This window comes from Dermacentor andersoni, chromosome 9 (genome assembly GCF_023375885.2).
Source record: "Dermacentor andersoni chromosome 9, qqDerAnde1_hic_scaffold, whole genome shotgun sequence".
In the NCBI taxonomy this organism is placed as follows: domain Eukaryota; kingdom Metazoa; phylum Arthropoda; class Arachnida; order Ixodida; family Ixodidae; genus Dermacentor; species Dermacentor andersoni.
Window position 1 is genome coordinate 7,332,266 of NC_092822.1, and position 23,437 is coordinate 7,355,702.

At 46.9% G+C, this 23,437-nt stretch overlaps 1 protein-coding gene across 2 annotated transcripts in view; it reads left to right on the forward strand.

Annotated features, from left to right (window-relative positions):
- Window positions 1–23,437, forward strand: part of LOC126526952 (uncharacterized) — a 146,704-nt gene that overhangs the window by 105,393 nt on the left and 17,874 nt on the right. For both annotated transcript variants that reach the window (XM_050174662.2, XM_055068457.1), the window contains 3 exons: window positions 8,543–8,599; window positions 9,255–9,798; window positions 16,653–16,744. In XM_050174662.2, coding sequence (XP_050030619.1) covers window positions 8,543–8,599; window positions 9,255–9,798; window positions 16,653–16,744 — 693 coding nt within the window. The remainder of the gene's footprint in view (window positions 1–8,542; window positions 8,600–9,254; window positions 9,799–16,652; window positions 16,745–23,437) is intronic.

Genomic DNA, 23,437 nt, shown 5'->3' on the forward strand with positions numbered 1-23,437 from the left:
CTCGCCAAGCTTCTACGATCCATCTGCACAAAATTTCCATAGGCAGCCTCTTAATTTTGCCACCTGGAGTTAGTTGACGCTGTCCTTAAAAGGCTTATTTAAGGACACGTCGAAAGGTTGCAGTACCGAAGTGAGGCCTCCCGGAATCACAGCAATATCCGTGCGCAGCTCTAACAACTTCTCTTGTACCCGTTCTACAAGGTGCCCACGAAAACTGTCCAAAATGAGCATGGCCGGATACAACAGGCCGCCTTGTCCACCGGCCCCAGAGGTCTTGACCCAGCCCACTATCAACTCCGCGGACATCCAACCTTTCTCCGGGACCCTCACGTAGATGTCTCGAGGGGAGCGTCTTTCTCTTAAAAATAACATAAGGCGGTAGTTTGCGCCCATCCGCAGTCACTGCCAACATCACAGTACATCTTTCTTTTTCTGCGCCGGATGTTCGAATATGCACACTTCGTGCACCTTTCTCCTCTACAGTTGTGTTTCTCGGCATGTCGAAACAGAGGTGGGTTTGATCTGCATTCCCAATCTGGGACAAAATGAAGTTCTTTTGCTGCCAGAGCTGTATAACAATACGGTGAAACTCCAGTACCTTTTCCTTGTACGCTGAGGGCAAGTGCTGGCACAACGTTGTGCGTTTTCTCAGGGTAAGTCCATGGCGTCGCATGAAGCGCGTTGTGCATTCGGAGCTTGCTTTGAAATCGATGCCCTGCGCTCAGGCAATTCTGCGCGCCTCAGTCTGCACTGTGTGACACTGCACAACCGTCCTGTCGAAGGCCCCGTAAGTGTTGAACGAGTTGCTCTTCCACTTGCGGATACTTTCCGGACTTTGCACCGCGGAAGGCCCGTCACGACTTCTTGGTGGCCTGAAGTATTTCTTGCTGACCTCGCCAGTAACAAATGCTTGTTTCTCCGACACTAAAATGTCTGCTTGCAGCACGGAACACCTGCTTGAGTGCATACTGCACAGCTTTCAGTGTAAATGGAGCCATGTAGCTCCCGTACTTCCCCATTGCGGAACACGCGACCACACGAACTGCACGTTGCTTGCAAAATGGGGAGATGTGGCTTTTTTCTTTTCTTTTTTTTCCCCTTGCCTGTGTGGAGCATTGATGGCGATGGCACTGTCGCTTGTGTCGAGTTGCCCGGCCTCCGAGAGTGGCCCAACTTTTCGAGCTGCCTCAGCGAAGGTAGCGAAAAGCTTACATCCGCGCGGCGGTTTGGAGGAGGGGGAGAGGGGGTGTTATTGATAGTTGATAGAACTATTTTTCGCTTGTTGATGCTTTTTTTTTTTCTCTCTCTTTTTTGGTTTCTACTGCCGCTTTAGGTTCATTCATTCAGTTCATTGTCATTTTGCATTTGTTCAGTTTTTGCTTAGTATGTTTGCTTATGATATTTGCAAGTATTGGTGTTGTATTTATCCTAACGTCTTCACCTTCGTTAGTTCGAATACTCTCGGGAGCTGCTATCCGGGACAAAGAATTGGCTAGTATCAGCCCTTTGCCGGGCAAGAAGTACAAGTCGCATCAGTCGAAAAAAAATAAAATCGCTGTAAACAAGGTGGCATTTCTGCGATGTCCTTCTTTGCGATTGCCAACAGTGCTGATGATCAGTTTCCACAAAGTGCCAACAATGAACTTTCAGAAGCTTTCACACCCAAAGGTGATCCCTAGGATCTCTCTTTCAATCTAGGCACACCTTGTTTCAGTTTCTGCAAGTGCACGCGAACCTTGCGCCACCAGTTGCCAGCATTTATCATGCCTTTGCAACTGTGCGGCTGCCAGAGCTGTGCTTGACGCATCTGTACTTATCTTGATTGGCCTTTGCGGGTCGAAGACTGCTGGAATGGGTGTTGTAGTCAACAAGATACGCAGGTTTTCCCACTCTCTCCCATGAATGTTGTTCCACTTGAAGCATGTGTTCGGGCAGATTATAATGTAAAGTGCGGCTGTCTTTTCTGACAAGCTGGGAATACTTTCCGAAATAATTTGCTGCTCCCAACAGCCGTGGCACTTCCTGCGTGGACGACAGGGTTGGAAAGTTAGCAACACACTGAATAAGCTTTTCATCTGCCTTAAGGTGTGAGGCTACCCAGGAAACCGAACTTTCTTTTCAAGATATCTGGATGAAACTTTCAGGGTACGTTCACACCACCGAACTATGAGGAACTGCAAAGTTCTATGAAGATGTGTTTATTATTAGTTCCCGAGTTATTGAGGTCTAGCTAGGTGGTTCATGTATATGCCTGAGGAAGAGCCTGGAGAAATGCCAGGACCTCGTAGGAAGCTGAAATTCACTGTGATGATCCCTTGTTAAATATTCCAGGAGGCTACAAAGCCCTTTTCTTTAATTTACGCTCCAAAAAATTTTAACACTACTTTGAATTTTATGTAGCCAGTAATGATCACATTCACAAAAAATTACTTGCTTATTATAAATTAACTGCACCAGCTTTCAAAAAAAGAAGCTTATTACCCCCTGGTAAAGTCATTCAGGGACAGAATTTAAAAAAAACTGCACACGAATCTGAAGACCAGTTCTTGAAATATCGCTTTTCCCAGCACCACTACTAGCGAAAAAATCTATTATGAGAAAGCAGGCCTTAAGGTTCAACACGTGTTTTTTTATTAGAAAGCTCCTGGGGCGCTTATAATTAGCGCTTGCGGCTCCAGGTACATTCAATGTGTCGGATTTTCGACCAGTGACAGCCGACAGCACAGTTTTGCCACTGAAAGTGTCTACGCCATCAACACTCGCTCATGACTCGCTGCGGAAGACCGGAAGTTCAATGCTCGTACAAGTCGCACATCGCGCTTTCGTGCACCAAACATCTGCACTGTCTTAGGCTTGTTGCCGGCATCGCGTGCAGCAAAGAACAAGCAAAAAAGAAGAAGCTGAGAAAATAATCTAAAAGATCGCACAAGGCGATGAGCATCTCGCAAGCAGGCGTCTGTTGAGGCGGACAGAGCAAAAGGCAACAATGACACGAGCGCGGCGGTCGCGGCATGAAACAGAGCAGCTGCCGCCGCCGCCCGCGCAGCAGCCAATGGCAGGCACGCTTTAAGTTGTGGGATTTGAACGCACTGCTCTGGCCAATCCACTCCGCATCGCAAGGCGGGAAAACAGAGACAAAGAATTCATGGTCAAAACGTCACCAAGATGGCACGGGCATGCAGCATGGGCTGGGAACGGCACGTGTGCGAAGTTTGACTTCATTTCAGCATTTGCATGCGTTTTGTAGGCCGTGGTGGCCTCAAAAGCGTGTGTGTGTGTGTTTTTTTACACTTTGCAGTTGAATTGGGTGCTGATAATTACAGAACAGGTAGTTTATGAGACATGCAACCAAAAAAGGTTGTTTTTCAAAAAATCAACTTTTTCGCTATCTTTCGGTTTTCGAGGGCCACGTTCCCCCTTAAGTCCTTCCCTCGTGAGTACGTCTCCAAGAAACTTGACTTCTTGGGCACCAAAGATGCACTTTTCTTGGTTCTCAGAGAAACCAGCTTGTCGCCTAAGCACTGCCCTTGAACGGCGGTCATGTTCGGCCTTTGTAGTGCCTCGGACCAATACATAGTCTATGTATACTCTTAGGCCAGACAGTCTGTCCAGTGCTTGACTGATTTCCCTTTGAAATATCTGTGATGCAGACCTCATGCCAAACGGTAGTCTCGGGCACCTGTAACAGCCATACGGTGTACTGAAAGTACATATTTTGGACGACCGTTCGTCTAATGGTATCTGGTAAAATCCACAATTGGTGTCAAGTTTGCTGAAATAAGTATCGCCAGCCAACTCTCCCTTGATATCCTCTTTCATTTGTATGTCACGGATTCATGCATATGTGGATGCCACCGCCTTTTCAACAATAACAAGCGGACTCACCCAGTCCGCAGGCTCCTCCATATTCATTATGATGCCTTTGGCTTCCACGCGGAGCACAGCCTGCCTTGCATGTGGAATATGTCTTGCAGGTACAGCTTCGGGCCTTGCTGTTTTCTTCAGCTACATAGAGTAATGTCCCTTGACGCATCCAGGACCCTTGAGCAAGTCTGGAAATTTCACTGCAATGTGTTCCTTCAGATTTGGCTGACTTGAAATTGCGTGAGCGCAATATAGAACACCGAGACGCTCACGTGTCGAAAGTCCCAACAGTGCCTACTTGCCCTTTTTTACGCTGAAAAATTAACTTGTACTTTATCACCAACCGAAATCGGTAAAGAGCCGGTCCCAAAGTACTCGGTGATAATTCCTTCTTAGCTTGTCAGCAGCATCTTGTTAGGGCATATCTTCGTCGCATGGCCAAGTTTTTCAAACAGAACGCGGCAATAAATTTGCTCGAGTTCCAGTGTCAACTTTGAAGGTCACTGTCTGTCTTCCCACTCTAGCGTCAATTAACCAGTCATGTCCTATATCGTTCGCTAGGCTGCTGATTCCCACTGTGAATAACTTGAACTCACTTTCTTGTTCAAATGCATCACTAAGACGGTCAACTGCCACTATGTTTCTGGGTTTGCAGCAAACAGCAAAATGATTTTGCTTTCCGTGACTTTTGCAGGCTTTTTTCCATGTTGGACATCGTCTGTGTGGTTGATGTTTGTTGCAAAATGTGCTTTGACGTGCAGGGTGTTCCAGAACGCATCGCTCAAACACGTCTGTGCCGTACGTGTCTCGTGCTCCTCGGAACGCGTTTCTTAACATCACACACTTTCGCTGCTTGTTCTTTTTTATCCCAGACTTGCGTCTGACTTGCTTCAAGCTCATCACCTTTTCAAAAGTCTATTCCTATCTTTTGTTCAACACAAGCTGGTCGCATATTAGCGGGTCTCTCAGGCTTCTAAAATTACATGTCTCTTCTTTTATCTGAAGATCTTGCAGCAATTTGTCAAACGGTTCCTCTTTCCGGATTTGGGAACGAAACGTTCACTTTCAGACGTCTTATTGCGCTGCGGTATGCAGCAGTCTGCGAAGTTCTGAATGATGGCATCTTAGTGCTCCTGTTGTGTTGACGTTGGGCGAAAGGTGTTGAACATGTCGATGGCCTTTTGATTGGCTATGTGAAGAAACACGGCAGCCTTCTCCGCATTCATGCATTCCTTGCTTGTTGCCTTTAAGTTAAGGGAGGAGGAGGGGACCAGAACTAACTTTCTTGTTTTTTGACAGAAAGGGCTGAAATTTGGCACACACACATTGCAATAAATAGACAAATCTAAAATTTCATAAAGATATCTTGATTAGTATTTGTTTTATAAGAATTTGAGTTCCTTGCTTGTGGAAAGCCTGGCACAGTAACAAAACACGATAGGGAGCTGGGAATACTTTGCATGTTTACCGAAATGTCTCATCTACACCAAGACAGTGTTAATTTTTTTTTAGTGCTGTAATAATTTTTTGCCCAACATAACATGCACATGACTGTGCTTCACTGCATGGAGCCATGTAGTTATTGTGAAATAATTAAATAATGGAAAGATAAAGAAACATTTCAAGGCTGTCTTTAAGGGGGGACATGCGTTGTGGAGATTATTTCCTGCATCTTATGGCCAAATCTGATGAAAATAAACAAGCTTACATAGTTTTTTGTGCTGATTTCAAATATGCAATAATTTTTCTTGTAGGTCCATTAGTTCAGGAGATTGACAGTGCTGCCACTCTATTCTTTCTGGAGACAATGGAAAAAAGAACTGCTCAGCAGAAAGTGAATATTATTGCATAGCTAGATAATATAATGTGCAATAACTGCAATGCTGCAAAAAAGTTTTCAAATGAAATTTTAATTAGCCATTCTGCAGGTGATCAAAATTCTTTCCTTGACCTAAGGCTACCACACCAAAAGAAAATTCATAAAATGGAAATATTCATGTGCACAAATTTGAAATTCTGCTAAAGAAAGAATTAGTGCTCTAGCTGTTCTAGATCATCAGGTATCACTCCGACAGTCTAGTGAAGTGACCCAAAAACATGTTTTGAGAAATGTGAGAAAACGTGCAAAACCCTCTCTTATTTACAAATTTACAGCTGGAACAGCTCAGTAGGCACCAGGCATGTAGTCCTGCTGACTCGCAGCCCCTGTGTGCCGCTTTTAGAGGGACTGGCGCAAATCTTCTGATGCTTAGTGCTTCTTGGCTGATGCTGCCATTCGACGCCTATCTTTCTCGGCCATGCGGGTGCGACTTTGCTCGCTTGGATTTAGACATAGTTCTTTCATTATGTCCTTTGAGGCCCTTGCATTGCCTGCATTGAACTTTAATACTGCCTCTGGCACAGCAGCCTCCACCATGAATAAAGAAGCGTGCCTGTCTTTTGGCGCCAGTGCCCAGATCATTGAATGCAGGCTTTCATTGTTATTTTGCGTTTTACCACACTGGCAACGTTGCAGCAGTTTCTTGTCTGAAAGATGTTCATATATGGGACGTAAAGCCTGATAAACATGAGGAGGAAGCTTTCGAGGATGTTTTGGAACCGGCTCACCCTTGGCCGCTCTCACCTGTGAGCTTCGTTTTTCTCTCGGTCGCCGAAACAGAACTGAGTGATGCTTGCATTGTTTCGGCTCGCACACAAGAAGCTTCTATCGATATGTAGTGCGGTTCCAAGTGAGCCTCAATTGTACTGCCGATTCTCGACTGATTTTCATCCATGCGCGAGGTACTTGGTCGCAGGTCCGAGTTGTCGGCGCGTCAGGTGCTTGGTCGCGGGTCCGACTCGGCGGCGCCTGAAGTGCTTGGTCGCGGGTCTGAGTCGGCGCGCAAGATACGTCGGCGGCGGTCCGAGATGTTGGCGCGCGAGGTGCTTTGTTGCGTGTCCACGATGTCCGCGCCGCACTGGACATCAGCAGAATCAGCACTGGAAGCTGTTGACGACGCTTTACTTTTGGGCATCGGAGACTTGCGCTTACGGCTGCCAAATTTATGCAAAGTTTTGTATTTCTTCTTGCGCCGTCGCCTATCCATGATCACAGCCGAGATCCAACGCGAAACTACGCCACGGAGCTTCGGAGCCGCTACCGAAACTATGGAGAGGCTCGTGATACGGGCGATGGAGAACGTAGCTGCTGTGGTAGCTGCGGGAAAAGCAGACGACGCGCGGCACTTTGCCTGCCGTTGCTAGGGGCAACCACTCCGAAGACCAACGGGGCTGCGCACCGCTGTCACGTGGCGCGCGCCGCCAATCAGGAACCTCTGCGAGACCTCGAAACTTTTGCTTTTTCTGTTGTTTTCACTTGGAGGAGGCCGGGAAGATGGCAGATTTAAAGTTGAAGAAAGGCTCTTTCTGTTGCGACCAAGATGGCGGCGGTCGGTTGCGCCGTTACGGAGATATCGTGGCTTGCGATTTCCGCAAAACTTCTAGTCGCCGTGGCTGATACAATTTTTTTAAAGCACTTCTAAGCGGTTTTCAGGGAAGATATTTTGGAATCAGGTAGAGAAAGGGATATAAAACCTGAAAATGTGATTTCTGAAAAATCAATTTTTCGGTCATTTTTCGCGATGCGAAAGCCGCGTCCCTCCTTAACAAGCCCCTTGAAGTGGCCCTGGAATGCTTTGTGGGGTAAACCACGATGGGACACATTCATTGTGGCCCAGAAATCGTTCAGAGCTGTCTGCCCTTTCTTTATTGCTTGAAGAACTTGCGTTGAGCGAATGTTCACATCAAACACCCTTGCACTTCCTTTTGAGAGGACCACTGGGACTCAATAGGGCCACAAGTAGTGCATGACAGCACCATTTGCACTGCCAGACCGAGCCTAGTATCGCAGTGTACACTCACATAATGGTGTTGGTATCTTGGGCACAGAGTTTTAGCTACGAGAGAGCTCATCACAGAAACCTGCACAATAATGAACTGGCTGTCGCAAGGGGCTGAAATTTGTTCTTGGCCTTGCTGCTCCATCAAACTGAACTTGTGCTCAGGTGCGGACACTGCACAGAGAGTCGCGAACGCTGCATGTGTGCCCGTCTGCCATCACCGCTGACACAAAATGCGGCTCAAGGTGCGTCTGAATCGTACGACGTTCAGGCGACGATTTGTCTGGTGAGCCTTGAGTCACCATACTGTAGCTCGTCTACGGTTGGGGCTCACTCGCAGGCTGCGTGTCCCTGTCGCACAATGTGTACACCGGTGACCAAGCGAAGAAAAGCAAGAACAGACGGGAAACTGTTTCAGAGCAAGCGCAAATCTTGTCGTCTGTCCTCGAACTTTAGCGGCCCACTGATACTTTTTACGTATGATATAATTGTACACGCAATAACAAGTTGTATGTGCGTTCGGTGGCGGGAAAGACGAGTTAGGGCTCCGCGAACTGCAGTAATTTTACACGATTTAAAGCTGTTTTCTTGCCCTGCGCACTGATAAATTTTTTTCTGGCACTTTTAGTGCGTTCCCAGCAACCTGTTGCAGCCACATAATGAACTGAAAACATGCAACTTTCAGTGCTTAGTCATCTTCGTTTGTAGCTGATAAAGTGGTTCCACAGGGTTCTTGGTGGGTTCTACACTATTCGCTGGTGGTTTAGTGCAGCACAGTACTAAGGAGACTGGTCTTGCAGGGGAAGGCAGCTCGAAAGCGGCCCGCTGATGAAGACGAGTCTGAGGTCGAGTCCGAGGTAAATTTGGTGCACTGTTTTTTATCTTTGTCTTTTGTAATCTGCCTGCATTGGAACCTTCTCGTGTGTCAATTCTAGAGTGGCTAACCATTTAGTGTTGATGGGATCACTCATTCATCAAAGCAAGAATAAGTTAGCTGCTTTGAAAACGGCTCTGTGAGAGTTTGGTTTCCGCATTTTCTGCATGGGCCTGCTCTTTGAAGAGCTGGATCATTGCAGCAACAGTGAAAAAAAAAAACCTATTCTCACTGTTTTATAATGCTGCACTTCGTGAGTTTCCTCAACTTGTGCTAATCAATTGGAAATTGCCAATAGACTTCTGGGCAGCTAAAATACCCTAATGTTGTATGTAATTAGTTATTCGCTTGTGCCCTTTATGTTTTTGATAGTAATGCATGTTTTGCCGTATTTAGTTCAACTGAGCCACTGTCTTCTTATCGGTAAGAGTTGACTCGTGTAAGTGCACAAAGTAGCTCTGGCCCAGTTAATTCCGCAGCATTCTTCAGTACAGTGATAAAATCAGTCATTCACTCAGGCATGTGTCTCCTTCTGCTGCTGTTGCATTTTTGACGTGTTGTGTTTATGATATTTTGCAGTATGTAACTGCTCCAAGGCGAGCAGAAACTAGTAGCTGATGATGTTTTTGTTTTTATAGAATTCTGTGGAAAGTGAAGAGGAGGAGGAGGAGGAGGAGGAGGAAGAGAAGAAACCAGTCAAGAAGGCCAAGCCTGCAAAGAAGACCAGCACTCCTGCCAAGCGGAGGAAAGTAGCAAAGAAAGAGGAGTCTGATGAGGACGAGTCTGACAAGAAGGATGAGTCTGACGAGAAAGATGACTCTGATGAAAAGGATGAGGATGACAAAAAGGACAAATCAAATGAGAAGGACGAGTCTGATGAGAAAGAGGACTCCAATGAGAAGAACAGCGTTGACAAGGAAGACGAATCTGAGGAGGAGCCTGAGAAGAAAGCCGAACCACCAAAGAAGGCTGAGGCCCCAAAGAAGGCTGAAACTGCGAAAAAGGCCGAGCCTGCTAAAAAGGCCGAGCCTGCTAAAAAGGCCGAACCTGCTAAGAAGGCCGAGCCTGCCAAGAAGGTTGAGTCTGCAAAAAAGACGGAGCTCACTAAAAAGGCAGAGCCCATAAAGAAATCTGAGCCTGTAAAGAAGGCCACACCCGCCAAGAAGGGTAGGAAGAAACAAGGTGAGCACTGTTTTTACATTTCACTCCTTTGCACTGTTTAGTTTTGTCTTCTCCTTTAGTTCTTGTGGTTTGACTGAGGTGAATGTGAAATGACTCTAGAAGTGGCTCTGGTTTGTTGGTGTCCCCGTTGTCAGAATTTTTGCAAGTAAGGTCTGTTTTTTCATATGGTCATCTGTTCACCAGGTTTGATTCCCAGCTCTTTTGGCCACATTTAATGCGGCCAGACAGTCTTGGATGGATTTCAATGCAGCTAGACAATGGATTTACACACAGTCTCGGGCTTAGATTTAGGTGCTCTATAAGTCATAATTGATCTGGACTACCCCACCCACTCAACATTGTCTCGTAGCCTTTGTTTAGGACAACAAGCCGTACCAGATGACAAAGCTGAGAGTGGAATGGATAAGTACATGCTACACCTTCAATATTGGCAAATCAGTTTTGGGGAAGGCCTCTGTAGCTTTATGCTTCAGTACAGTGGATGATTCTCGATTTCATGAACATGCAGGCTTTATGCCTACCTTTCAGTTATCATTTAATTTGGCCTTTCTCTGTTGGAGCTTGGAGAGTAAAGCAACTATTCATGAAAGGCAGTCCCAGGACCTGTAGAAGTCTTTCTTCATAAGTGAATTTTCTTTTTGAAAATCCCCTGTGGATTTATATTGCAGCATCGTGCTACAGTCTTTTTTTTTTTCATGGTACTTGTAATGTAATATGCACTTGTCAAATCTTTGGGGTGCATAAAAAAAAAAGGAAAAAAATTTCTGCAGTAGACCTAACTTCAGGTATGTGAGTGGTGGAACAGCTGTGCCAATTGCGCCAAACTGCACCGAGAGTGATCTTTTGCACAATCTTGTGCCAAAACGGTATGTTAGCGAAAAATTGTGCCAAGCCTGCGCATGCATAAAAGCAAAGCCCTCCTTCTGTCAATGCTTTGCAGCTAACAAAACTGAAATCAAAACCGAGAGAATGTTATCATTATCATCATAGAAGGAAGCAGAGACGCGCCCAGTAGGAAACTCGGGGCCTCTTCAATTTTCCACTTCTGCCTACCCGCGAGCTGCCAGAGCATGGAGGAAGGAAGATAGGAGGAACCATTACGTCACACAGCCAGCCTTGGCATGCAAACACTCCGTGATGCCCATACATTTCTAAGATCCTGATGAGGGCTGAGGATATTTAGAACTGAGGTTGAATGGCGCAAATAAAACAAGGACACGAGGAAACAAATACCACAGACAAACACTGACTGCCCACTGGAAGTTTATTTGAAATTCTCCAGCCATATTATACCATTTACAGCATAGACATGCGTACACCAGTCGCAAACACATCTGCAAAATCAGCTACATCATAATCTTTCATGCAAAAAAGCTATTTCTTTTTCCGACAAGGCAAGAAAGGGAGCACTTACACATGTATCTCCTTCCTTACGAATGTAATAAGCCTATATTATCTCCCTTGCCCTCTTACCTTGTCCTTTCCCTATGAATTTTGTTTCTTCAAATATGGGTGTGCAGGGATGCTTGTTACAATGTCCTGCTAAATGACTCGCATAGCCATTCTTTAGGTTACTGCTGTGCTGACGAGCTCTGTCATTGAAACACTGTCCTGTTTGCCCTATACAAGTTTTTCCACAGCTCAGCGCTATCTCATAGATAATGTTTGGCCTGCAGTCCGTGAAACAAGATTTGTGATTTTTGGTACATTTTGGTGCCCTGTGCACCACAAATCATAAATCTCGTTTCACTGAATGCAGGCGCAAAGTTATCTATCAGATACCGCTGAGCTGTGGAAAAACTTGTATAGGGCAAACAGGACAGTGTTTCAGTGACAGAGCTCGTCAGCACAGCAGTTCATTATTTATTGCTCTCATGATTGCAACCAATATGGTTTTTAACACGAAATTTTTTGCTGATCAGAGGTGGTGTGCATTTTTGTGCACCAGCCGGATCCCCAGCTCCTTTGGGTCAAAAGAGAAGCTCCATCAGGCATAACAAACTTTCTGAAATCAAAGCCCAAGCAGGCCGGCACGAAATTTTGTACGTATAAGACGTATCTGATATCCTGCTTTTTCATGTCTTGTCAAGTGGTGACACAGCTCATCAATGTAGCGTGGTGGGCGACGTCATCTCTGCGAGCAGGCATCCTCGAACGATCGTTTTCGGGGATACAATCACTTACGTGCGATTTCGCATCTTGGCATCAGATGTGTCACAGGCCTTCTGTTGTGCCGTGCAAAGCGAGTTTGGCCCAGTAACGCATAAATGGGCTGGCTACAGCGAGTGCGCATTGGCCTCTCCGGGCGCTGCTATGCTGGGAGCATGTTTATGTTTGACCCACGGCCAGCTGTCCCGGCGTTCGATTTTACAAACTTCAGGCACCTTCGGGTTGTCTTGGGATCCCCCAGCTCGCTTGACTTCCTAGCAGGACCAGAATAGCGGGCTGCCTGAACTCCGAAAATCGAAGAGGCCCTCTCCCGTCAGAGTCGTGTGGCTCATGATTTGTGCATTTTTCTCTGACATACATACAATGCGTGCTGCTGTACCGTCTTGATGGCGCTTTATTTCGGTATTCATTGAACTCGTGTGGTACTACGGAGTTTACCGAAGGAGGATGTCACATTGTAGGATTAAAGGTAAACTTTTTCTATGTTTATGGCTGATAGCGGGGCTTTGCAAAAGAGCCGCTGTTATCAGGATCGAACTTGGTGCATAGCTAAGAATAGCATTAGTGAATGTGGTACACGGCATGAGCCTCCACTTCGATGGGTGCCGCCATGTTTGTTGGTGCAATACTTTTACGTCGAGTTTGTGTCTCTGCGAAATTTCAGGAAATAGTGTTCCCAATGCAAAGGCAAAACTGTATTTGTGTCTGGTGCATGTGTAGTGGCACTGACGTATCTTTTTTTCCAACCCCTATTAGAAAATTCCATAATGTGCATGGCATGACATAAGTGTATTGCATGATGTCATGTTCAATGCAGGCACGCGTACTCGATCGGCTTTGCGGTGAGCCTTTGCCCACAATTTGTGGCTGTTGCACTGTGTTGCACCCTGGGTTAATAAACACACGTTTGTTGATCTGTTTACGGTGCCTTCTCTGCGCTGTATCGACGAACCAGGCCTTAGCGCCTTTTGCGCATTGCGGTGTGGAGGGATCTTGCGTCCTTTCATGACAGCACTTGCAGGGCAACCCTCGTGCAAACCTGTCGCCACAACATGTCGACATATCAGTTAATATTTGCATCGTATATGTTAAGCACACCCACGTTGGACCCTGTGCCAAAAGTGCTTGCTGCTGCCCCAAACCTGCGTTTCTGTCTGCGCCAGGACCTGCCCGGAAAGGTCAAATGGCTGTGCCACGACTGGGTGTTTAAATTTCTTGGCTAATTCGATCCTGACTAAAGGTCTCAGTCAGTGTCCATACATTTCTATAGGCCTAAACTTTCGTTACTGTAGCCACCACTGCGGCAACGCTAGGCCTAGCTGCTTCAACATTCGCTATGAAGCTTCTTGCCGTTGGGTGCCGTGTTTTTTTATTGAAAGAATTCGCTGCTTTCAGCAATGGCACGGACTCCACCTTTGTGGTCCTCGCGATTGGCTTAGGAACTTGGAAAGCACGATGCGTTGTATAATGCCGGTTCTCGAAAGTCAGCTTTGCCTCCGTACAGAAACGTTACTTGGTGAAGCATAGTGTGGGAAGGGGCTACTGCCACAAGACGGTATGTATGCCTTAATTATACACGCGTGCACCCCGTATTTCCTGTCACAGTACGAGCACCGATATGCTTAATATGTGTACAGACAGGCCCTCAGAGCGTTTTCGAATGTGCCTGTGGCGGTTTGAGCCCTGAAGGGCAGTAAATGACATGCATTTATTTTTTTCCATCTAGCCGATTTTTCGGACATTTTCGCGGTCCCTAAGGAGTTTGAAAACTCGGACGTAGACTGTGCAACTGACCAAGAAGATGCTTCAAATGGTCCATGGGGCGAACGAGTGGCGGAAGGAGGACAAGAACAGAAAGGACCTACGCAATGAGGAATGAATGGGAAAGGATGTGTGCTGCCGCCGTTTTGAAGGAGCTTGAGCTCAAAAAACAAAATGTTGGCTGATGCCGAGATGCAGGTGTCCCTCATCCAAACCAAAATAAACTCTTTAAAGGGGCCATAAACCACCCTTCGGGCTTGGTGAAATAACATAGCCCGTGGGTAGCATACGCTATTGTGAACATCTCAGCCAAGTTCTGCTGTCGTACAATGTCCGTGGAGCTCGCAAGCGGAGCGCAAAGTCACCTTTTTCTCAAACGCTCTCCTTTCAAAAACTCCATGATCCTCGCTCTTTTCTGCGTGCTCTATTTTATCATAAAGCATACTCCAATACGCGGCTGCTATTGGTCGCTGCGCTCGGCTACACCGCGGCCACCACGAGGTGCCGCCACGAGTCCAGTGGCTAAGTGCGCTGTGGCTCTCTGAGGACAGCCGCGTTTGGCTTACGTTTAGCGCGGCACATGCACCAAATCGAAAATTTGAACTGCGCGCCACGGTGATGCTCCGCCGTAGCCTTCGCAGTGCAGGGCATTGGAGGAGGAAGGGGAGCACAGCTGAGGCCGTTTGATTGCTGATAACTCCGCTTCTGCTGAACGTATTGAAGTACTTTTTGCGGCAAAGTGGTTCTGAAATAGCCTATCTTCACTTCAAACGTCTTCTCCACTTCGATAAAAAGTGGTTCAGAGCCGGTTTAAGGGCCGATTTACGCTCAAGCCGCTCATCGCCACAAGCCACACCGCACACTTGCGGTCGCGCGAAAAATTCCACATATCCGGCACTTGCGCACAAATTACCATTTACACTGTGTGCACAGTGTATACCTCATACATTGTAAAGCAAATTTGTGCACAAGTGTTTGATATGTGCCAGCTTTCGCGCGACCGCACGCGTGCGGTGCGACTTGCGGCGATGGGCGGCTCGAGCGTAAATCGGCCCTGAAGCAGTGAAGCACAACACTGAGGCGTCGTGAGTGGGCTGAGAGTATGTCAGGACAGTTGAGGTTGACTTACGAGCTGTTGAGAGAGAATCTCAATTGTGACAAAGTTCGGGCCTCATACCACTGAGCTTGCCATCAGTTGATAAAAATAGCTCATATTCGAAAATATTTGCTTCTGTATGCATCTCCTTTTTATTTGTACTTGAAAATGCCCAACTCGATTTGCAATTTTTTTCGAAGACATTTTATTTGCTGTGCATTTTAATAACCCCTCCCTTCTATTCTCTTTTTCAGTAACATAAGCACTACTCCTTAGTATTCAAATTGGATTAAGACTTTTTTTTATTTTTTTCATATGCTTACTAGAGAGGGACAGCATCGGGCGATATGGTTTCTGCCGTCTTGACATAAAACATAGTTCTGTATCACTCGGGGTATTTTGCAAAGGCACTCAGGGAAGACCTGAAAAACTCAGGGAATTTGGAAATGTCAACTTGGTAGACACCCTGGATCTTGAAATTAGTCCCAAGGTTATTTTGTGTGGTTTGCAACTGCCAGCCTAGCCAGCATCATTGCCATTGCCCTCACAAGATGGTGATTACGAATGATGTCAATGACGTGGCACTTTTAGGCTTTGATTACTAAAGCTCATTCAGCAGATAATTTTACATGGCTAAGCTATAGGCAACAAGTTGCATCACATGTTTTTGACTACTGCACTCTAGGTCACAGTTTCGATTCCAGCCAATGCGGCCACATGGGAAATTGAAAGTGGGTGAAATGTTGGAACACTCCTGCACTTAGATTTAGGTGTGCTTAAACAAGCCCACTACTTAACGTCGTAATGAAAGAAGGCTCTTGCAGAGTTTTGACTCTTCAGACTTCCTTGCTATACACTCTAGTGGAGGAGAACGGCCACCACATTACACTTCAGTGGCTTCCAAGTCGCTGTGGTATACACTGCAACAAACTGGCCGATGCTGAAACGAAGAAGGCGCTTGAACAACCAGAGCCGCCACTGCTTGTGATTCCTTTTTTAAGAGTGGATGCCAACTGCCTTCTCACATGTGTCATGCGAAAAACTACAGAAAAGTACTGGAACAATCCGAATAATCGCCATAGACGACTCCAAAGATTAGACCCTACCATGAAATTCAGGCTACCACCTGAAAATTAACGCAGCTGTGCCACTCTCCTGCACAGATTTAGACTGGAGGTAGCATTTACGCACGGGTACGTGCAGTGTGAATGAGAACATAGGTTGTGTGCTCTGTGACTGGGCTCAGTACGTGGAAGTGTCGAAACTTCAACAGTGACCTTACGTGCCTCGGCAGCCCGCCGCTGTTGGACTTTATTTTAGGCCCTTGGCCAGACATTAAATAGAGTCTTAAGGTCATTCAAGCCTTACTTGATTTTTTAAAAAGTACGAGCCTGGACTGTACACTTTGAGCAGTCCAAATTGCTTACTATATGTTTTATATCTTCCTCCTCTCATCATCGTTGCCCATCGTGCATCTTTTTCTTCCCTCTTCCTTTCGCTGTTCCCCTTCCCCCAACACGGAGTAGCTGGCTAGAGGAATTTACTTCAGGTCGACCTCTCTACATTTTTTATCATTAAACATTTCTCTAATAACCTAAACAATCCCACATAGTCAAAGTTAAACTGAAGTCCCCCACTACTGTGTGCTTCCTAATCTTATCATGGTTTTGGCACATAAAACCCTGGAATTTCATTAATTTAACTTGTTTTTGGCATTCTAGAAGATAGCGTGCATCGCAGAGTGAACTCTGGTACTTCTAGGAATGGTCTGCCAGTCCATTTACAGTGTTGTGGAGTTGTTGACATCTGCTAATTTCATTTCTTGCAGAGTCTGAAGATGAGGACGAAGCAGATGAGAAGCCTACTGCTGATGGCAAGACGGAAGCACCCGCCAAGACTACCGACTGTGCAGAGCCCACGGTGAGGTCCATACCCTGAGCAAGAGACATCAGTTGAAAGAGAGGCCTGTTGAGTGAAGCAGCTTAGGGTTTGATGGCAGGCTGGCCTGTAATATGGTTTAAGGAAGTATTTGAACTGTAATGCACACTACAGTAGAATCTCGGTGATACGAACCCGGCTGATACGAATTTCGGTGTGATACGAATTCGTTAAATTCCCCCGCCCAAAAGCATTGTGTGCAATGGGCCAAAATTTGGATGTTCCGAACACTTTTCCGCGTCGCGTCGGGTGATACGAACTTCGGTACCGCAACCGTCGAGCCACCACCAGCGAAAAAAAAAAAAGAAAAGAAAGAACGGCGCACCGTGCGCCCGTGCCAGTTTGGGATTCCGCGTCAGCAGGGAGGCTAACGAGGCAAGGGAAGCTTTCTCTTTCTCTCGTTTTTGGGGGCGGTCTCTTCGCCTTTTTCTTTTTACTTTGTTGTTGCCCGAGGCTAGCGCCGCTGCTTATTGGCCCGTTCGCCCTGCGAACCCGCCAACCCAACCGGTCGAGCGCGATTTGTCCTCTCCACATTTCTCGCGGCCCTGCGCGCCCGCTCCGCCGGTCTTTCCGCTACAGCCAGCGAGCCGATCTTCACGCTAGCAGCAGCTCCCGCTTCTTTGTTTCCTCGTGCGCGACGACCACGGAAGTGCAGCGTGTTGTTTGCGTGTGTCGTTGAGCATTGATCGCGTCAGCCCGAAAGGTACTGCAATCAGCAAGATGTCGCGAAAGCGGAAGGCGCTGTCCTTGAAGGACAAACTGGATATATTGAAGAAGGTGGACGAAGAACCCAAGAAAAGGCGCATTGACATGGCCAAGGAATTAGGCCTGCCAATTTCTACGCTGTCTACCATCGTCGGTCAGCGTGACCAAATTATGCAGAATGTGCAGCACTTTGGCGTACACTCCAAAGAAGCGAAGACTGCTCACCATGTAAAGTTAGAAGAAGTTCTGCTAACATGGTTTAAAGAGGTCACCACGGCTGGCGTCAACGTTGACGGAAAAGTTCTGCGTGAGAAGGCTGCGGACATCGCACTCACGCTTGGAATTGAAAATTTTCAGGCCTCTGGTGGTTGGATTCACCGATTTAAGGCACGGCATGACCTCTCCTACAAAACCGTTTGCGGCGAAGGGAAAAAGGTCGACGCCTCCGTCGTTGAAGATTGGATGGCAACCACGCTGCAGTCTCTCATCGCGGGATATGACGCTCGCGATGTTTTTAACATTGACGAGGCAGGGCTTTTTTACAACCTTCAGCCCGAAAAGAGTCTCTGCTTCAAGGGCGAAACCTGCCAGGGAGGACAGAAAAGTAAGCAGCGCGTGACTGTTTTGTTTTGCTGCAACGCTGACGGGTCAGAAAAAATGAAACTGACCGTCATTGGAAAATACCAAAAGCCCCGATGCTTCAAGGCAGCCGGTCGTTTGCCCTGCACATACAAAGCCAATAAAAAGGCGTGGATGACGTCGGCTCTGTTCATGGAGTTCGTGACATACTTGGACAATAGGATGTCATGCAAGAACAGAAAGATTGTTTTGCTGCTGGACCAGTGTGCGGCGCATCCAAAGCACATGACGTTACAGAGCATCAAAGTGGTATTCCTGCCCCCGAACGCCACTAGTCATTTGCAGCCACTGGATGCTGGCATTATAAGAAACGTGAAGCACCACTTTAAAGGTTTGTTGGTGCGCCGCCTCCTTGCGAAGATTGACCGCAAGGACCCAAATATGCAGATCAGTCTTTTGGACGCCATGCATTTGATTGCAGTGGCCTGGGAGCGCGTCTCCCCTGCAACCATCGCGAATTGTTTCGCAAAGTGTGGGATTTTTAAATCCGCAGTGGCTACCACCTCGCAAGTGCCAGATCCATTTCCGGTTGATGTCTGGAACCAGCTTGGCGCTGACTGCAGTGCCGACGATTTCGTCACCGCGGACGACGATCTCGTCACCTGTGGTCTGCGCACAGTCGAAGACATCGTGGAGGATGTATCGTCGCAGCCTCAAATTTCGACCAGTGACGATGAAGAAGACGAGTGCCAAAATGGTGAAGAGCAAGCACCGTCGGCAGCCGAAACCATGCACGCTCTCGATATTCTGCGGCGTGCTGTGACGTGCGAGACCGTGCGTGAGAACACCACAGCCCAGTTCTTCAGCTTCCAAAATTCTCTGCTGGCCGACCTCGCGGAGAAGAAGACGCAGAAGGACATACGCGACTTCTTTGCTCGTAAATAAATGTTTTTTTTTTTTTTTTTTTTGTGTGTGTGTGTGTGTGTGCGTGTCTCATGGTTTCGGGACAGATTTTGCTCGTTTTTTGGTGATACGAAATTTCGGGTGATACGAATATTTTCGCCTCCCCTTGAGATTCGTATCACCGAGATTCTACTGTACATTACAGTTGGAGCGTCAAGGTTGTACCGATATTCATTACTGCATTCATTCACTTTACCATCATTGCTCTTGAGAGCAAGAAATTGGTCATATTGCAGGCCAAGGTACAAGGTAATGGTGCTAATGGAGGAAAACTAAGCTGGTTTACAACTAGCCTCCTGAACGGATAGGCTCTTCACAAGTCAGTATGAAAACCAAAGAAAGAAGCCTGTCCTTTACATTCTGAAATTGCCCAGTGATTCAAAGTTGTTACCGTTCAGTTGTGCTTGATTCTTCTTTACACCAGTTGACTTACATTCAGGTTAACTAATTCACTAAGACATTCTCCCATAACCTGAGGAATTCCATCCACCACTTTGTGCAGTTTTATGCGTGTCAATGATGAGTTGTCAAGTAAAAAAAATTGGAATCTGATAGTTACGGCATCAAATTGAATCAGCTTTCTTCTCTCTCTAGTGGTGTACTGTTCACTTAGTTATCAGACTAGTTTGTAATGAATCGCACCTAAATAATTAGTCAAAAACCTTAATAATGAAGTGCTTCAGTACTCCAAAATCCTTCGTTATACAGGTCAATTTGTTACTGCTCACAATAGAACAGACTAAACAAATTAAAGGGACACTTAAGACAAATACTACGTTGTCGTGGACGGTTAAAATACAATTACAGAGACCTCGCAGCTGCTGTTTCGTGCCAAGAAAAGACTTGGCTTACAAGAACATTGTCTGAAGGGTCCACATACCTTTAGCACAATTCAAATCGCCTGCACTCGAGCGGGGAGTGGTGACATTGCATATGCCATCACTGTTCTTTACTGCCATCAGTAAGTAAACCGGCGCCCTACAGACGGTATTACGGCTTTCTGTGCAAAACTCAAACATGTGGCCATGGAGAAACCGAGCCAGGGCAGACCATTGGCTTCACCGCTGCATCGGTTCTTAGTCAAGTGGCATGGACATTTCGGGAATGTTGCTTTATCACATGGTCGTAACATTCCTGGTACTTGCAGTTTCTGCGAGTTTCATGAGCCAGTAAAACCAGCGCAGCACTATGCGATAACAAAACTAATAAAATGCGAAAGCACAAAACCTTTCAACCGCTCAAATTGCTGTCAGGTGTATCATGAATGAGTTTTTTCTGAAAATCCAGAAAAGACTGGACAAGTAACAGTTTCTTTTGTCTTGTAATGGAATACAATGAACTTTTTATAACGAGTGTTTGAGCACTAGTGACGGAATTGTAATTAGGAGTGCATTCGTCATCGGGCTACAGTGAAACTTAGTTACTATGAACACCACATTAGCGAAATTTTCAGAAATCCCCTGCCGACTGCTTATAGCTTCATTGTAAAAATACAGTAAAAGCTCGTTAATTCGGACTTCTAAGGACCATAAATTATGTCCGAATTAACCGAATGTCCGAATTATTGAGCGGACAACAAAAACAATAAATGCACGACTGTCTGCAGTGTCCCAACAAAATTCTTCCAACACAGCGAGGGCCTCCACGGCTTCCTTCACAGTGCGAGGGGGCCGAGGCTGCTCCTCTCGCAGCTCCTCTTCCTCCTCAGAATCTTCGCCGTGCAGCACGTCCCTGACAATTTCTTCTTCGGTAAGCGAGCCGGCTGTAACAACGCCGTCATCAATGCCGACGTAATCAGCAAGTGTCACCGCATCCGGCAGAACTCCTCCAAAATCCTCACAGTCATCTCCATTGTCATCTAGCGACACTTCGGCCACTGCATCATCGCCAGGCTCACGCACAACGAAGCCACTGTGTCTAAAACTGTTGGCGACGACGTGCGCGGGCGCGTTGTGCCAAAAGTAGGCAAGAATGTTGACTGCGCTCAAAAGATTCACGTCGTACTGCTTGCCGACTTCATGGCACAGGAGCATCCGTTCCAGCACGCGCCTGTGGTATTTGGTCTTGACATACTGAATTATGCCTCGGTCCATCGGTTGGAGGGCCGATGTTGTGTTCGGTGGCAAGAAAACAGCTTCTATGTTGTCGAGTCCGGTGACACTGTTATGCGCACTACAATTGTCCAGCACCACTAACACTTCGCGGTTCTCTACGGAGAACTGTCGGTCTAACTTCTGCATGCAGCCACGAAAAATTTCCGACGTCATCCAGGCCTTTTTATTCGCTCGGTATTCCACCGGAAGAGCAGGCATGTTCTTTAAGCACCGTGGCTTTTGTGCCTTTCCAATGACGACAAGCGGCAAGCGCTCTGTTCCTGTCATGTTGGCGGCTAAAAGAATGGTGACGCGTTCCTTGGATCTTTTGCCACCGATGCACGGATCTCCTTTCATGGTCACAGTCTGGTCTGGCAAAGCACTTAAAGAAAAGTGCTGTTTCATCAGCATTAAATATGTCATTTGGATCATAGGCGGCGATGTGTTCGAGCAGCTGAGCGTTCTTCCATCTGTTGGCAACGTCTTCGTTGACAGCGCCTCTTTCGCCGCACACAGTCTGAAAAACGACGCCATGTCGCTCTCTGAAGCGTGCACACTACCCTTCCGATGCCTTGAATGCATCGATATGCATAGTCAGTGCAAACCTCTCGGCTTGCGCCATGATGAGGGGTCCACTCAGTGGCAGATTTGCATTACGCGAGTCGACCACCCACCGAAGCAAAGCCTCTTCCAACTCTGGATGAGCTGCTGTTCGCAAACGCTTTCGTGACGCTCGAAATTTCTCGCTTTCGAACGCCTGAAGAATCTGTTCTTCATTTTTCACATACATGCTCAAGGTACTTCTTTTCACGTCGTACTTCTTCATGGCTTCTTGTCGAGAGAATCCGTCCTTCAGGGCCCGCAAAATTTCCACCTTGGTAGCCAAGTCCTTCGCCTCGTATTTCGGCCGCTTCGCCAGCGTTGCCATCGGCGGAGAATGCAGTGACACGGGCGCACAACAGAAAAGCACCAATAAAGTTCAATAACTGAGCTGCGCTAAATCCAGAGGTTGTCGGCAAAACAGCTTCCAAGGATGTAGCGCACCAACAGCAACAAAGCGACAAAATGGCCCCGTCGATAACGCCGACACATGCAAAAGCAAAAGCACCCATCCAGCCACAAGTAGCCGATTGGATTGGCCAAGTTTCAGCCACTTGATGTCAATGGCGATGCTGCGTTTGGGCAACGAGGCGTTGGTTTGGGTATCACTTTTGCGCCGCGTTTGCCGTATTTTCGTTTTTGAGCCTTGGTGGCTGCCCGAAATCGTCCGAATTATCCGAGGTGGGCTTAAATCCGTCCGAATTAACGAGAGTTTTGTCCCATAGACTCCTATATATAATTGTAGGGACCAGGCGCGAAGGTCGGATTATCGGATTTTCCGAATTAACGGAAGTCAAAATAACGAGCTTTCACTGTATTTTAGTACTACAAACTTCAGAATGCCGAAGTCTTCAGAATAACGAGCATTATTCAGTTTCCGTGTCATGTTAATGCCTCAGTACTACAAACTGATACAATCGAACCCGGCTATATCGAACTCACAAAAAAACGCCTATCAGTTCGATTAGAGCATAATTCTATATAAGCCTGCTGAATAATTGGATGTCATAAAAGCACATACCATTTATAAAATCACTTTATTGATGAAACTAGCTCAGTTTCGCATGAAATAGTCCTGCATTTCTTTCTGCTTGGGCAATTTCGCTGCCTACGACGCACGCACTTCTCGACATTGTCTAAGGAGTCGAGAGCAGCTGAGGCCGCAACCTTCCGCATTCGCGCAGAAGCACCAGACTAGTGTGAGTGCACCAATCACTTTGGAGGATGTGGGCAGAGGACCATCGTTGCTTTCCTCATCGTGCCCACTTTCACTTGAGCCGGTACGATGTCGGCAATGTAGTCTTCGTTTTCGTACTCTCCCGTGGTCGCGACACCATGATTTGCACTCACAAACTCATCCACTGTTGATTCGTCAACAGCTTCCGGAAATTCTGACAGCTCGCTCCAAGTTTCTGCAACACCGGCAACGGCCGCGTCGCATTCATAAGAATTTACAGTCATCACCGAGCACGCGGAAGCCGGCACGGCTGAAGCAATTTCGGATGAACCACTCGTACACGCCCGTGTGTACGCGTCGGGCGCCACGGGCACCGGGGCGAGAGTTTGGCCGTTTTAGCCCTAATTTCCCCCTTGTTCTTCAAGATCGTCCTGAGAGTGTTCCTTGGAATCATTCACGCTGCGGGGACACATCCAACTTCTCACAGCGTTCGACCTGATTTATGATTTCGAGCTTTACGACAAAAGCCAAATTCTGCCGCTTCATCACGGCAACACT